Source organism: Pipistrellus hanaki (genome assembly GCF_964339955.1).
Source record: "Pipistrellus hanaki genome assembly, chromosome: 2".
NCBI lineage: Eukaryota > Metazoa > Chordata > Mammalia > Chiroptera > Vespertilionidae > Pipistrellus > Pipistrellus hanaki.
The window spans coordinates 193,928,696-193,943,737 of NC_140504.1; the positions used below are offsets into that span (position 1 = coordinate 193,928,696).

At 51.7% G+C, this 15,042-nt stretch overlaps 2 protein-coding genes across 2 annotated transcripts in view; both read right to left on the reverse strand.

The window, feature by feature from the left end:
- LOC311618119 (arylacetamide deacetylase-like 3) overlaps positions 1-8,844 on the reverse strand; it is a gene marked incomplete at both ends in the record, with an annotated part of 48,030 nt that extends 39,186 nt beyond the window's left edge. The window contains one exon of the mRNA XM_084875365.1: positions 8,680-8,844. Within this exon, the coding sequence (XP_084731491.1) occupies positions 8,680-8,844 (165 nt within the window). The remainder of the gene's footprint in view (positions 1-8,679) is intronic.
- Positions 1,141-5,286, reverse strand: LOC311617484 (arylacetamide deacetylase-like 3; the record flags this gene model as incomplete). Its single annotated transcript, XM_084873827.1, has 4 exons — positions 1,141-1,915; positions 3,888-3,951; positions 4,913-5,129; positions 5,263-5,286. The coding sequence occupies 4 exons, from the start codon at positions 5,284-5,286 to the stop codon at positions 1,141-1,143; spliced, it is 1,080 nt and encodes a 359-aa protein (XP_084729953.1).
- Positions 8,845-15,042: the final 6,198 nt, after the last annotated feature.

Below are 15,042 nucleotides of genomic sequence, written 5' to 3' on the forward strand. Positions count from 1 at the left end.
TGTGCAGAGCGAGCCTGCAACCTAGGCATGTGTCCTGACCAGGAATCGAACCATGACCTCTTGGCTCATAGACTGATGCTCAACCACTGAGCCATGCCAGCCAGGCCATTTTTTAAGAAATATTTTTTTTATTGATTTCAGAGAGGAAGGGGAAGGGACATATAGAAACATCAATGATAAGAGGAATATCATTGATCTGCTGCCTCCTACCCACCACCTACTAGGGATCAAACCCACAACCCAGACATGTGCCCTGACAGGGAATCCAAACATGACCTCTTGGTTCATAGGTTGGTGCCCAACCACTTGGCCACAAAGGCCAGATATGAGTCGTCCTTTTAAAGGAATTGCTATTCCTAAGGGGCAAGTGGTCAACTTGCCCATGGTCCTTGTCCTCTCTTGCCACTTCCATGTACCTTGACTCAGGATTCAATTTAGCTTCTGTAGTAGAGTGAGTGTTGATATCCACCCAGTAGAGTAAATATTGATGTGAGGGAAGATGGTGCCATAGCCAGTTTGACTCAGTGGTTAGAGCGTCAGCCCGAGGACTCAAGGGTCTCAGGTTCAATTCTAGTCAAGGGCATGTACCTTGGTTGCAGGCTTGATCCCTAGCCTGGTCAGGGCATGTGTGGGAGGTAACCAATTGATGTGTCTCACATTGATGTTTCTACCTCTCCCCCTCCCTTCCACTCTCTCTAAAAATCAATGGGGGGGCAGGTGTGTGTGTGTGTGTGTGTGTGTGTGTGTGTGTGTGTGAAGATTAATGAAAATGTAAAATAAAACAAAAATATACTTTGTGATTAAAAATATATATATTTGTTTTTAAATATTTTTTTAAATTTTTCAGAGAGAAGAAGGGAGAGGGAGATGGAGATAGAAACATCAATGATAAGAGAGAGAATCATTGATCGCCTGCCCCCTGCATGCCCCACATTGGGGATCTAGCCCACAACCGAGAATCAAACCATGACCTTCTGGTTCATAGATCAAAGCTCAACTGGCCAGGCTGGCGGAATTTTGTTGTTTTGTATTTTTAAAGAAGAAGATGGCAATCTCAATAGTTTCCCTGGCCCCACCCAGCATCTCCTTCATCAGCAAGAGAGACCCATAAGGAACTGGATGATGGCGGGACCTACACTCTCACAGCCCCTTCACAAACTGGACCATGACCCTCAGAATCCTCGTGGCGCAGGGGAATTGAAAGAATCCCATGCCGAGGGTGTTCAGCGCCCCGTGGAAACCGTCCTCCATGTGGTGCCAGGTCACCGGGACGCCCAGGCCCTCCAGTCTCTTCTTGTACAGCAGTGAATTGTCCCGGAGAAGGTCATACTCGCAGCTCACGATGCAGGCTTCCGGAAGCTGAGACACAACTTGGTCTTCTGCAAGCAGGGGCGAGTTCAGCAAATCCAGAAGGATGTCTGTCTCCATGTAAGCATCCTCATTCAAGGGCGCACGGGTCACCGGGGGGTAGCTCCTCTGCTTAAACCTCTCCGGGATGTTTTCCAGGCTCAACCACTTTCCGTACTTTTCCCAGACTTGGGCAGGCATATGGGCGCCCTTTAGGATGGCGCTCTTCCACTGGAGGCTTACGTCCAGGTAATAATGCATACAGTGTATGGCAAAGTCCAGAGAGAGCATCGGGACATTCTTGTTCTGCTGGAAGGAAGGCAGTTGGTAATCCACGATTTGGAGAGTGGCGTAGACCAGAATCTGAGCCCGGATCTTGGGCAGATCTGGCCGAGCCATGAGTTTTTGACAAATTGTCATGGCCACTCCACCTCCCCCGCTGTCACCGCAGACCACGACCCGGGCTGGATCCACCCCATACATATCTAGGGACTTCAGGAAGTGGGTGGTGGCCACGAAGCAGTCATTCATGGCCGACGGGAACCTGTGCTTGGGCGCCAGGCGGTATCTAAAAGGGAATCAAGGAACGTGGTTTACACTCATCACCCCAGTATTGCCCAAAACACCTGCGTCTAGCATCCAAGTTCTTCCATTAATGCCTCCTTCGGAAACCTGAGCAGTTAAAGTTAAGCTACAGGCCTTACATGAGCTCATAGACATAAAATCCTCAGTCCCCAGCACATGCGCTCTGTAAGTGGCAGCTGCTAGTCACACCTTCTCCATGTTCAAGTTAGGGGACAGGTGGAGACCTCAAGAACCCTGCCATCCACCTATCGGTCCACAACTTAGCTCTCACCAGCCCAGGAGCCCCCTCCCTCTGAACCTACCTGCTGGTGTGGCCCCGGCTCACACCTGTTCCCTACTTTTTGGATTTTTTTTTTTTTTTTTTTTTTTTTTTATGAGCAACCTCAGGCTGGCCTGGATTTAGATAGTAAATAACGCTGCCATGCTCACAGGTCTTTGTGACCTAGCCTCTTGAAGACTCCGATGCTACCAATTTGCCAGCAGATAACATACTAGTATGCACCACTTTCAGATCAGTCACCCCAACTCAAGCCCCTGGCTTCACGCGGGGGCAGCTGTCACGTGGGCTCGCCAGCCCAGCATTTTCCCAGAGGTTCCAGAAATCAAGTTTGGGAGAGAAATGTCGCTCTTCTAAATGCTGGCCTCTAACTTAGGAAAAGCTTTATGGCAGTGGTCGGCAAGCTGTGGTTCGCGAGCGACATGCGGCTCTTTGGCCCCTTGCATTTTTAGCAGAGGCCAGCTTAGGAGTACCCTAATTAAGTTAATAACAATTACCTACCTATATAGTTTAAGTTTAAAAAATTTGGCTCTCAAAAGAAATTTCCATCGTTGTACTGTTGTTACTTGGCTATGTTGACTGAGTTTGCCGACCACTGCTTTAGGGGATCCACAAAGCTTCTGCCAGCCATGTCCATTCTGATGCCCCCTCTTCTGAGCTGCCTGGGATGGCCATGCATTAAGTCCTAAACGCTGTCTCCCCAGGGGTCACAACATAGAGTCCCTGCAGGTAACTGCTGGCATATTTTACTGACCACCTCTTGGTGCAGTAGGACATGTGAAGGCCAACCATTGGGTCCAGGTTTCCATTCTCCCCGCAGAAACGGTCTTGGCGCCAAGAACTGTAAGGTGAGGTGCTATCCGGGCCTCTCCCCCTGAGCCCGGACTGGCACCTATCATTTTTTTACTCTACTCAGCCAGCTGTGCCACCAGAAAGCCGGGAAATGGAGCCCCACCAAGATCTTGGCAATTGGTATTTCTTCCTGGGGTGTGCGTTTCAACAAAACTGCAGGAGAGGCGCCATCAGGGGCCCCTCCCAGCCCCAGCGGGACCCTGTTCACAGGAGGACAAGGCCACACCATGACAGTGACCAGTTTGCCTGACACGGAGGCCCAAGGAGGGGCCTCCTGCCCATGTCCACCAAGCCCTCTTCGCCCCCTTCCCAGGTTGGGTGGGTGACTGTCCAAGGTCAGTTAGGACAGAGAGTAGCTCTTTAATTCTTCTCCCTTCTTTTGCTGGATCTCTCCAGGGCGGCCCTCCCTCCGGAGAGCATTGGAACCGATGTGATGGTGTTTGTGGTTGTCCTGGTGATGGCGCAGAGCACTGTGGGTATTTAGTGGAGAGGCGTGCTGGGCTGTTCTGCTCAACCAGGGGTATTCCACCCCAAAGTGCTGTGCTCTGAAGCTTGGCAGCTGACCTGCTTAGGGTAGCCCACCCCCCACCCAGCTTCCAAAGATGCTGTGCCCAGAGCACCCCATTGAAACATGCCCACGGGCTGCCCACAGGAAGGAGGGCCTGTTCTCTGCCTCTCTGCCTCTCCCTCTTCCTTCCTCTCCTCCTGGCTGGTGTCCTTGCTCTCGGGGTCCCGCGACTCGCTGCTGTCTGAGTCCCCACCTCCCGCCCACTCACTCCGGGTCCCAGCGTGGTTTCCCCGCCCTCCTACCCTCCCCTTTACTCACCCGATCATTAAAACCACCGAGTCGCTCTCCTTGCTCAAACTACAGCATATTTTGTGGTGCGTTTCTGGAAAAGAAGCGGCTTTCTTACTTCACTAGGAAAGCTAGCGGGCTTCCCTTACCCATCATTGGCAGCCCCTGCCCACGAACCACCACCACGTGAATGTTCATGGACAATGTCTGAGAAGCTGTTGGGCCATCAGTACAGTGGTTCTGTGTGGAGAGGCGTGCTGGGCTGTTCTGCACAACCAGGGGTATTCCACCCCAAAGTGCTGTGCTCTGAAGCTTGGCAGCTGAACTGCTTAAGGAAGCCCACCCCTCACCCAGCTTCAGACCCAAGTCTGAATCTCTATGTCGCCTCCTATCCACCTTATCTAATACCAATATGTAAATTGTCCCCTAGGCATATACCTAGGTTGCGGGCACATCCCCAGTGGGGTGTGTGTAGGAGGCGGCTGATTGATGTTTCTCTCATCGATGTTTCTAACTCTCTCTCCCTCTCCCTTCCTCGCTGTAAAAAATTAATAACATATATGAAAGGGGAAAAAAAAAAAAAAGTGAAAAGCAACAGCATCTGTTTCGCAGAGAGCCCTTAGGGAGGCAGCACACCCCATCCCCTCCCAGCAGAGAGAGTGGCCCCTGCCAAGCTCCTCCCACGGGGACACACCTCATCTCTGCCTCCAGCCCAGGGCTACAACTGAGCATCTGGGCTTTATCTCAGCAAGCTGGGTCCTAAGAGAATTACCTCCTTGCTTGGTATCATTCCGGCTTAGGAAGGCCGTCCTCAGGACGCCCTACTTTCGCATAGTGGGGGAACCCGAACAGGCATTGATTGCTCTCTCCCTTCCGGAAAGAGATCGATCCTTCTGCATCTTTGCTGCCTGAATGGACTGGGTATTCCCAGGCCATCACAGCGGCATCCAGACCCCAGAAGGCGACGGGAGTGCAGCCTCCTGCCGGGAGGTGGGCGCCCCCCACACCGCTCGGCCCGTCACCCCGCAGGCCGGGCCTCAGGGGAGGACTCTTACTGAAGCTCCCGAGGACCCCCCCGCCGCCGTGTATGAGCACGATGCCGGGCCGGAGGCTGCTGGCGGCCCTCCTGGGCTGGTACAGCTTCACCGGGACGCTCCCGTAGTGGAGGTCAGTGAGCACCACATCCGGATCCTTGCTGTACGGGGGCAGGTCGTGCATGAAGTGGATGAACTGGGGCATCGAGCAGATCCTCAGTTTCTCAAGAATCATCCCCTGTTGGCCAGAGAAGAGGAAATGCAGTGGGAAGAATTTCGGCGTGTCCCCGGGAGTCCTGCCATCCACCACCCGCCACCCCCCACCCCTCCTATCCTCCCCCCCACACCGCCCCCCCCCCAGTCATACATACCCTCCGCAGAGGGGCGGCCCCCATCCCCCAAGCAGAAGGTCCCAGCCGGCAATGGCCCTGCACCAGAGGGCTCAGACCTCTCCCATCCCCGCATCCTGCACAACCCAGCCCTGCAGACCAGGCTCTGGCCACCCCTGAGGGTTCCCCTTACCTGGGATGCCCCACTTCCTTCAGAGCGCTCCAGCTCTGCCTGTACCTGGCATTCCTTCCAGAGACTCCCCTCCCCTTACTGGACCCCTTCCCCAGCCAACCTGGCCCTCCCAGGCGTTATTGCTATTTTAAAGATATAATGTCTGCATTGTGGTGGTTTTTCTAAAAGGGGAGGATAGAGTTTTTATCTTTTAGAGATACCTATGGAAATAGTTTTGGATAAAATAATGCAATATTCAGCCAGCCCTGCATGGCTCAGTGGCTGAGCATCCACCTATGAACCTGAAGGTCACGGTTCGATTCCCGGTCAGGGCACATGCCTGGGTTGCAGGCTTGATCCCCAGTGTGGGGCGTGCAGGAGGCAGCCGATCAATGATTCTCTCATCATTGATCTCTCTCTCTCTCTCTCTCTCTCTCTCTCTCTCTCTCTCTCTCTCTTCCTTCTCATTGAAATCAATAAAAAACAATTTAAAAATATAACATCCAGGACTTGCTTCATAAGTAAATGGGAATGAGGGACAGGTTGGGGACACGGATGAAGCGAGATGGGCCAGGGTCACTCAAGCTGTGGAGTGGGGATGTGGGGATTCTTTCTACTGTTGGTGTATGTCTGAAAGTTTGCCTCATAAAAATAAAAACAAAGTGGGGTCTGCCCCTGGGCACTGTCTTTCCAGGGTTCCTAACCTTTCCAGTGCCAAGGCCTCTGGGCTGGTAGTGAAGCCTGTGACCTCGTGGCAGAATGTTTTTGAATACATAGATGGGGTGGCAAAGGAAGGCAGTTTTATCTATCTATCTATCTATCTATCTATATCTATATACATAGATAGATATAGATATAGATATAGATATAGATATAGATATAGATATAGATATAGATATAATATAGATATAATATAGATATAATATAGATATATCTAGATAAAAGGCTAATATGCTAAGTGTCTGAGCCTCTGACTGGTGGCTATGATGCACACTGACCACCAGGGGGCAGACACTCAGCGCAGGAGCTGCTGAGCTGCAGTGAGTTGGCAGCAGTGGTTCTCAGGTGATACACCCTGAAACCAGAGAGGAGGGAGCCCGATTCCTCGAGGGGCCACACGATTCCACCTTTGGCCGTGGGATTATGTTGTTGCTGCAGCACTGTCGGCCCAAATCTGGTTTGCTGCACACTTACATTTACGTTCCACACCCTGTAGACAGCAACTTTGCAGAGTGCCCTCTCACACTCTGGGACCCTCGGGGGATGTCGGAGAGCCAGTTTCAGCCCGATCCCCGCAGGCCAGGCTGAGGGACCCACCTGCCGGAGGGACCTCGCTCACTCTGCAGATGCTCCTCCAGCCATGGCGCCACCCCAGGTGAAGCCAGCAGGGGAGGGACCATGGGAGGTTGGCTCCAGGGCGTGTCTGGCCCATATTGCCTAGTCCTACCCCACTGGCCATCTTCCAGTTAATTTCCTTTCAAGTGCAGGAATCCATGCACCGGAGCACTAGTTTTAATATAATCATCCAAATATTGAAGTGAACGTGTGATGACATACTACGTGGGCTTCCTTCTTAGCGCACTAAATAGCGAGATCTGGGGGCTGGTCTTCTAACGTCATCATCTCAAAGGAATGGGGTACACGTGGGCGTTCTCACAGACTCTGCCACTGCTGTAACCTGCTCAGAAAATATGCCATCCCTCTGGTGACCAGGTCACCGCTCTGCTGTCACGGCACTGGATTATCACCCTCATTTAGAACAGGAAGAAATAGTATATTTTCATTAGAGGTTAGAGAAAGTGGGGTGACTTTTACCTCATCTAAATTCACAGGCGCCCTGCCTTCTGTCACCCTTGGGGGCTTGGGGAACCCCATCAACAAGTCCTGTCTCCCTTCCCCACAGCACTTGCCACTCTGGGAATCATTTTGTTTGCATATTGCTGTCTTTCCCTCCATCCCTCCCAATTCCCAATCTCCCCCACTCTGGGGGAGACTCTAGCTGGGACTTTATTGCCAGGACTGACCCTCAGAGCTAGAACCGGCGGATGGCAGGTATTAGTTGCACAACACATACATCTGTGTAGAGAAAACAACAAATCAACGAACAGTGATAAGGCTAATATTTATGGAGCGCTCACTCTGAGCTGGGCCTTCAGACACACGCTCAACTCACTGCCTCGTCACAACAGGCTGTGAAATCGGGACTACTATCGTACTTCCCTGTTTTTGCAGATGAGGAAACGGAGTCTCTGGGTTTGGGAACCCAGACTGCAGACTATGAAGGCCCAGGCCAGGAAGAGGACAGGAGCGAACGATCGCCTGACCCTGGGCAAAGAAACCTGAGGTACCTGGGTTCTTCTGCGCCGATGGATTCCCATGAGAACAGGCATCTGCAATTGCTCGTCATTACGTAAGAGACTTAAGAAACGGATTTTCTGTTTGCTGTTTCTGCCAGCCCTTAGAATGGCATGGCAAACCCTTCTTGCCAAGCTCCACACGATTCTCACCATGACCTACTTACATGGATTTCTAAACAACGCACACCAACAACAGCCAGCAGAATCTAATGCCACACACAGCCTTCCATCTTGCCCAGCCAATGTGGCTCAGCCGTTGAACCAAGAGGTCCCCTATTTGATTCCTGGTCAGGGCAATTGCCCTGGTTGCAGGGTCGATCCCCAGTAGGGAGCGTGCAGGAGGCAGCTGATGGATGCCTCTTTCCCTTGGGTGTGTCTATCTCTTTATTCCCTCCCCCTCCTTCTCCCAAAAAGAAAGAAGAAAGAGAAACAGGAACCGCCTTCCCCCTCTCCGAGGCAAATTATCGGTATCTATAAAGCCGCCTTCTGCAGTTCTGTTCATCTGTGCTCATTTGCTCATTTCCTACCTCGCCTCTTCATTTTGACCTTGGCCAGTTCTAGCTAGCAGGCAGGTGGGAAGGGGGCCCCAAAGATCCATATCAATGCATCCCTGTCCTCATGGCTTCACAGCCCGCTGAGTGCTGTGAAGGAGGTGAGACAGGGCCGGGGGGGGGGGGGGGGGTGGCGGGCCTTGTCTCTTCCTGAGAATGGGAATCATTCTTGAATCTTGTGGCTCTCAGCCCATTCAGCTTGGGAAACCCTGGGAAGCAGTTGAGAGCCACTGGTTACCCAATGGGAACCCTTCAGGCTTGAGAATACACTATCAGCCTCTACCGCCGGCATCTTAAATCAACTAGAAGCTTCTGCTCTGCTTTGCCAACTCTCTCCTTCACCTTTCCAGCGAGGGGACAAATAAGACTCAGAGCTCACCAATGCCACCAGCAGCTGGAACACAAAGTACAAGAACCACAGCTTCTTGGGGTGGCTGATGCCCACGGGGATGTCCACAGTGAAGAAGGTTCTGCAGGTCACCCACAGCCCAACGCCCAGGAAGAGCAGGCAGGAGGCCCCCAGGAGGGCCAGGAGGACCGCCATCATCATCTCTACCACCGAGGAGGCCACCAGCGGCCGCGCTCAGCACACGCCGCTGAGGACACAGTGTGGAGCTGACAGATCGCCGACACTTATATCACACCCTGCCTGCCCCACCTCCTCATGTCCCAGGCGCCCAGGCCAGGTTGAGTCACAGACTCGAGCGAGGACCTGGCTCTGCAAAGCCCACCGAAAGGAGAACATGGCGTGTGCAACCTGGCCCGGCTGGAAACCAGGCCTCCCGGGGCCAGCTTCCATCCTGGTGCCGCGGCGAGAAAGGGCCCCGCACTAGGAAGACAGCTCGGACATGTCTGCCCTTCGACCACTCTTGCTGCTCCCGAGTCTGTGCAGGAGGCCTCGGGGCTTTGGCACTTACTCTCTGAGCAGCATTCTCCCCTTGGATGCCAGCTGGGCCAACCCTCCCTACTGCAAGCCTCTGCTCTAAGGTCACTTCTGAGTGAGGCCACCCTGGCCACCTTATTTCAAATTGTAACCACCCACCCCCCACCACACACACACACACACACACACACACACACACACACACACACAATCCTGCTTAATTTATAATTATGTCTTTTATATCATCTGACTTAATACCATGCTTCACTTGTTTCCTGTCTGTAGACTATAACTTCTGGGGAGACAGGAATTTTTGTTCTGTTCCTTGCTTTATCCCCAGAGGTTTGGTACTTAGCAGGTGCTCAGCAAATGTCTACTGAATGGAGGAATGAATACAGAGACACTGTTCTTTTAAAAAAAAAATATATATATATATTTTATTGATTTTTTTACAGAGAGGAAGGGAGAGGGACAGAGAGTTAGAAATATCGATGAAAGAGAAACATGGATCAGCTGCCTCCTGCACACCCCCCGATGGGGATGTGCCTGCAACCAATGTACATGCCCTTGACCAGAATCAAACCTGGGACCTCTCAGTCCACAGGCCGACGCTCTATCCACTGAGCCAAACCGGTTTCAGCGACAATATTCTTTGATTTTTAAAAATATTTTTATTAATTTCAGAGAGGAAAGAGATTTCAGAGAGAGAGAGAGAGAGAGAGAGAGAGAGAGAGAGAGAGAGGGAAACATCAATGATGAGAGAGAACCATTGATCGGCTGCCTCCTGCATCCCCCCCCACCCCACCACAGGGGATAGAGCCCGCAACCTGGTCAGGTGCCCTGACTGGATAATCAAACTGTGACCTCCTGGTTCACAGATGGAGGCTCAACCACTGAGCCACGCCAGCCAGGCTTCCAACCACTTTAGAATGTGGAATTACATGTGTTTGTTTTCCCTGCTTATTTTCTGTCTTCCCAAGGAAATGACAATTCCGCAAGGAGCCATGTCCATTTCACTCACTACAGCACATGTGTCAAACACAAGGCCCGCGGGCCAAATCCAGCCCGCCAGGCCTTGCAATGTGGCCCGCACCGCGCTGTCATCACTGCACTCCGCTGTCAGTTTATGACATTGTCAGTTTATGACTGTTCAGTAAACCATTCGGCCCGCGATTTAGGCTGGATTTTAGATTTTGGCCCCTTCTCTGATTGAGTTCGACACCCCTACACTACAGCATCCCCAGTGGCTAGCACACACTATAGGTGCCCAGTGAGTCATCATGGAATGGATGGATGGATGAATGTTGTCACATGACCTGCGGAAAAGGGCAACATGGAACACTCGGGTCCTCTCTCTGGTTATGTTTATTGTGGGTGCTGGTGGGAATGAGAGGAGGTGAAACTGCAAAAAGCCTGGAGACCACACACATGAAATCCGTGTGAAGTTTATGGCTTTTGAAACCATCTCCCGCCGGATGTGGCAAGGAGAGAAGACCCGTGAATAGTGCTCGGGAGGAGCAGGTATGCATCTGCCACCCCCGGGCACCTAATTCAATGTGGGCGACTACCCTTCTCTTTCCCCTTGCTTCTTGCTACGTTTTAAATGGGCTTACACCTTGTGACTAGACCATCTCAGTTTGGTCTGTGAGCCTGCTCAGCGACCTCCAGAACTCCTTGCCTGGTAGTATTGGGGGCTATTCCTGCACCGGGGTAACGTCTCACAGCACACACGGCTGATCTTGAACCAGAAACTTGCCTTTGGCCTTTGCCTTCTTCATTCTTCTTGTATGCACCCCATGTTCCCCTGGAGTCTCTCCATGGAAATCGGTTCCTTCCTCTATGGTTAGACATGCCAGAGTGGCCGCACCATTTCACATTCCCTCCAGCAACGAAGGAGCGATCTGTCTGCTCCCCATCCTTGCTAACACTTTATGTGGTCCCTAATACCCATTTTAGCCAACCTGGTGAGAGTGTGGGGATATCTCATTATGACCCCCATGTGTTCCTGATCCTTTAATACCTGTAACAAGATTACGCAAGTGGAGCATAGACAGTAGAGTACACATCAACCCAGCAGGGCGCGGAGAAGGAATTCCAGTGTGCACACATGAAGATTTCCGCAGCAAACCTAGGAGCCGTAAGGGCAACAGCTGCCGTCATTCTAGCTGCGATCTGACCACACCAGCAGATGGGCTTGGGTCAGATCTGGCTGCCCGACAAGCCATGAAAACAGCTCTTCGTTTTCCCAGCTGCCCGGACTGGACCTGAAGGTGAGGAGCCTCGCCTGCAGAGCCAAACTGAACGATTGCAAGTGGCCTATTTCGTCAGGGCGCCGCTAGCACGGACTCCCTGGGTGGTAGAGAGGAGAAGCTGGGAGGCAGCACTGCTCGTCGATTCAATGTCTCGCCCACCTGACAAGCGCTTGTTGAGGAATCACTCTGTACAGCCAAGGGGGTACTTCCTGCGAAGCCGGGGGAGGGAGGCGCTCCGCAAAGACTGGCTGGCTGCCTTCCCCGTGATTTCTTGAGCATCTGCCAGGAGCCCGCCGGAATTCAGTGTGTCAGCCTCTCAGTGTAACAAAGGCCACAGGTAAGGATACAGGCTACAGGTAAGCCTGTGGCAATAGTGCCCTGAGGGTGGAAAAGATGAGACTGGAACAGGGTGGCCACAAACGTCCCACAGGGATGAGGTGATTGGCTTTAGGAGCAGGCTTGGCTGGGACTGGATGAGGGAGCTCCCGAAAGGCTAGTCTGCACACAGGATCATCTGCTGAAAGGCCCAGCGTGGGGTGTTGACTCTCCTTGGCCTCCATACACCTGTGGGCCCTCCGTGCGGCTTCAGGGAAACACCAAAGGCCTCAGAATGTGCTCCAGGCCCTATGGGACTCCCCACCCCACACCCCTCTCCGACAACCCCGTCCCCGCCCCATCCCCTGCTCCCCCTGTCCTAGCCGCACTGACCTCCTGCAAAGTCCCCAAATGGAGGCTGCAATCAGCCAGAAAGTAAACAGCAACATGAAATCAGCTTGTGTGTGTATATATATATATATATATATACACACACACACACACACACACACACACACACACACACATTTTATTGATGTTTTTACAGAGGAAGGGAGAAGGAGAGAGAGTTATAAACATCAATGAGAGAGAAACATCATTCAGCTGCCTCCTGAACACCCCCCACTGGGGATATGCCCGCAATCAAGGTACATGCCCTTGAACAGAATCGAACCTGGCACCTTTCAGTCCGCAGGTGGGCACTCTTATCCACTGAGCCAAACCGGTTAGGGCTAGCTTGGGTTTTATCAAAGTCAGAGAATTAACAAACTAAAAGGGAACCCATCCTATAAGGAATAGCGCCAAGACATAGCAAATGCAACCTGTTAACTAACACATGGGTGAAGACCACACTGAAATTCTTGTTTCCATTTTTTTTACTTTAAAAAAAAAAATCTTTTTTTTTTTAATATATTTTTTATTGATTTTGTACAGAGAGGAAGGGAGAGAGATAGAGAGTTAGAAACATCAATGAGAGTCATCGATCAGCTGCCTCTTGCATACCCCCTACCGGGGTTGTGCCCACAACCAAGGTACATGCCCTTGACCAGAATCGAACTCGGGACCTTTCAGTCCCCAAGCTGACGCTCTATCCACTGAGCCAAACCGGTTTCGGCATAAAAAAAAAAAAAAAATCTTTATTGTTGAAAATAGTATATACCAGTAGGTCCTCTTCACACCCCCCACCCCCCCCAGGCCCACTGACTTCTTCCAGCCCCTCTCATCCTGCCCCCTCCCCCAAGCCCTCACCACCCCATTGTCTGTGTCCACGGGTTATGCATCTACACAGTCAAGTTCATTGGTTGATCTCTTCCCACCCACCCTCCCCTGCCTTCCCTCAGCCGTTCTGGGTTCAAGTTTTGCAACCTTTCTGTAAGTCTTTTCAGCCCTCTAGTGTCAAAGCTTTTAAACACTGAGCTAGGAACACCGAGGCAGGAGGTCACCATCCAGGGGCACTGTGGTGGGGACGGGGAAGGAATGTCAGGCAGCCCTTTGGGTCTCACAACAGCCCTGCGAGGTACTTAGCAGAACCCTCGTTTTCAATCCTTAGGAAATGGAAGCACAGAGGAAACGACTTGCCCAAGGTCATTCCAGGCCTGGCTTCCAGGTAGAGAGCATCCAGCCTTTCCACCCTCTCTGTCCCCTTTGCCACCAGCCCCCAATGCAGCCCCAGAGAAGGCCCAGCCCCCCGGGGGAGGTGGGTGCGTTATCGCTGCGTTTACAAACCTGTGGTTTCCACTGGGTCCTCAGCCCCTCCCCGCCCCACAGATCACGCAGTGCTCCGGTTAGATGAACTAGAGACCCAACATGGCCCCGGCAAAGTGTTTCTATAAACTCATGAAAAGAGTCCTTATTAGCTCGGCTCAGGCAGGAGGCAGGCGCGGGGGCCATGACACGCTGATCCTTTCTGCAGACTCCTGGCGAGCAGCAATCATTAGCAGGTTCTGTTCTGGGCAGGCTCAGCGTCAGCCCCCCGATATGGGATTTTACGGGATTTGCGTGCAGAACTTGCCTACAAAGCAAGGTATTATAGGACGGATTAGGCGGTTCCAAACGCAAAGGTCTGGCTCCCCTGTCTGGCTTTTTAGCAGATTTTTAAAGAGGCCCATGGTCAGGGGCTCTGCGGCCTCCCACCAGAACCCCTGCCTCCCGCTGACTCTAAAACAAGCAACCTGGACAAAAAGATCATTGAGTGGGTTTCTCTGAACATAAACTCCCTCTAGAACGTTGGGGATTTGTAAAAAGGCATTTTAAAAAGATGGAAATCACCTCTTCCGCCATCCAGAGACTGCCACCGCTAACGCTCCGACGTGTTTCTTTCCTGTCTTCTTTCTGTGTGTACACACATGTGCGTGTGTGGGGAGGGAGGGACGGAGAGAGAAAGACAAAGAGCCCGAGCAGGGAGAGAAGGAGGCAGAGAAAAAGGCCTGGAAGGAAAGCAGAGCCAACTCTGAATTCCATACCTGCCACTCTGTGACTCCGTGGCCTTGGCCATGCGGCTTGACCTTCAAGTCCACAGATCTAAATGGGGAATGCAGAGCCTGCCTCCAGGGGACCATTTTGATTAAATGAGATTAAGTTAAATGAATCCCAAGCATTTAGCGAGTTGCCTGACACGCAGGTTAGTCCCGGCCAAGTGGTAATGAAATAAATATGCATCTATACCATCACCTTTTTCTTTCCAAAAGGGGATCATACTGGCTCTACGAATTTGTATCCTAACACTTTAAGGGTTTTACTGTTAAGACTGTGGGGAAATAGAGCTCTTTCCCAGGAGCTTAAAAAAAAAAAAAGTTTAACATTCCCAATTGCACCCCGCTCTGTAGCCTACATTTTTATATATATATATATATATATATATATATATATATATATATATATAATTATTGATTTTTCACAGAGAGGAAGGGAGAGAGATAGAGAGTTAGAAACATCGATGAGAGAGAATCATCGACCAGCTGCCTCCTGCACACCCACTACTGGGGATGTGCCCGCAACCAAGGTACAAGCCCTTGACCGGAATCGAACCTGGGATCTTTCAGTCCGCAGACCGAAGCTCTATCCATTAAGGCAAACTGGTTTTGGCTGTAACCTACATGTTGAATAATGTATATTGTGAATACCGTGCACATGTTTGGGGGGCTGTTCTTGTCTTTTCCTTTGTAATTGACCGCCCCAGAGGAGGCTCAACAGGCACCCGACGGGCTGCATCACCACATCCAGGAGGCCTGATGACCCCGTCCGTGTCCAGCAACAACACTGACCACTGCATGTGTGGACAAGGTACCCCGCT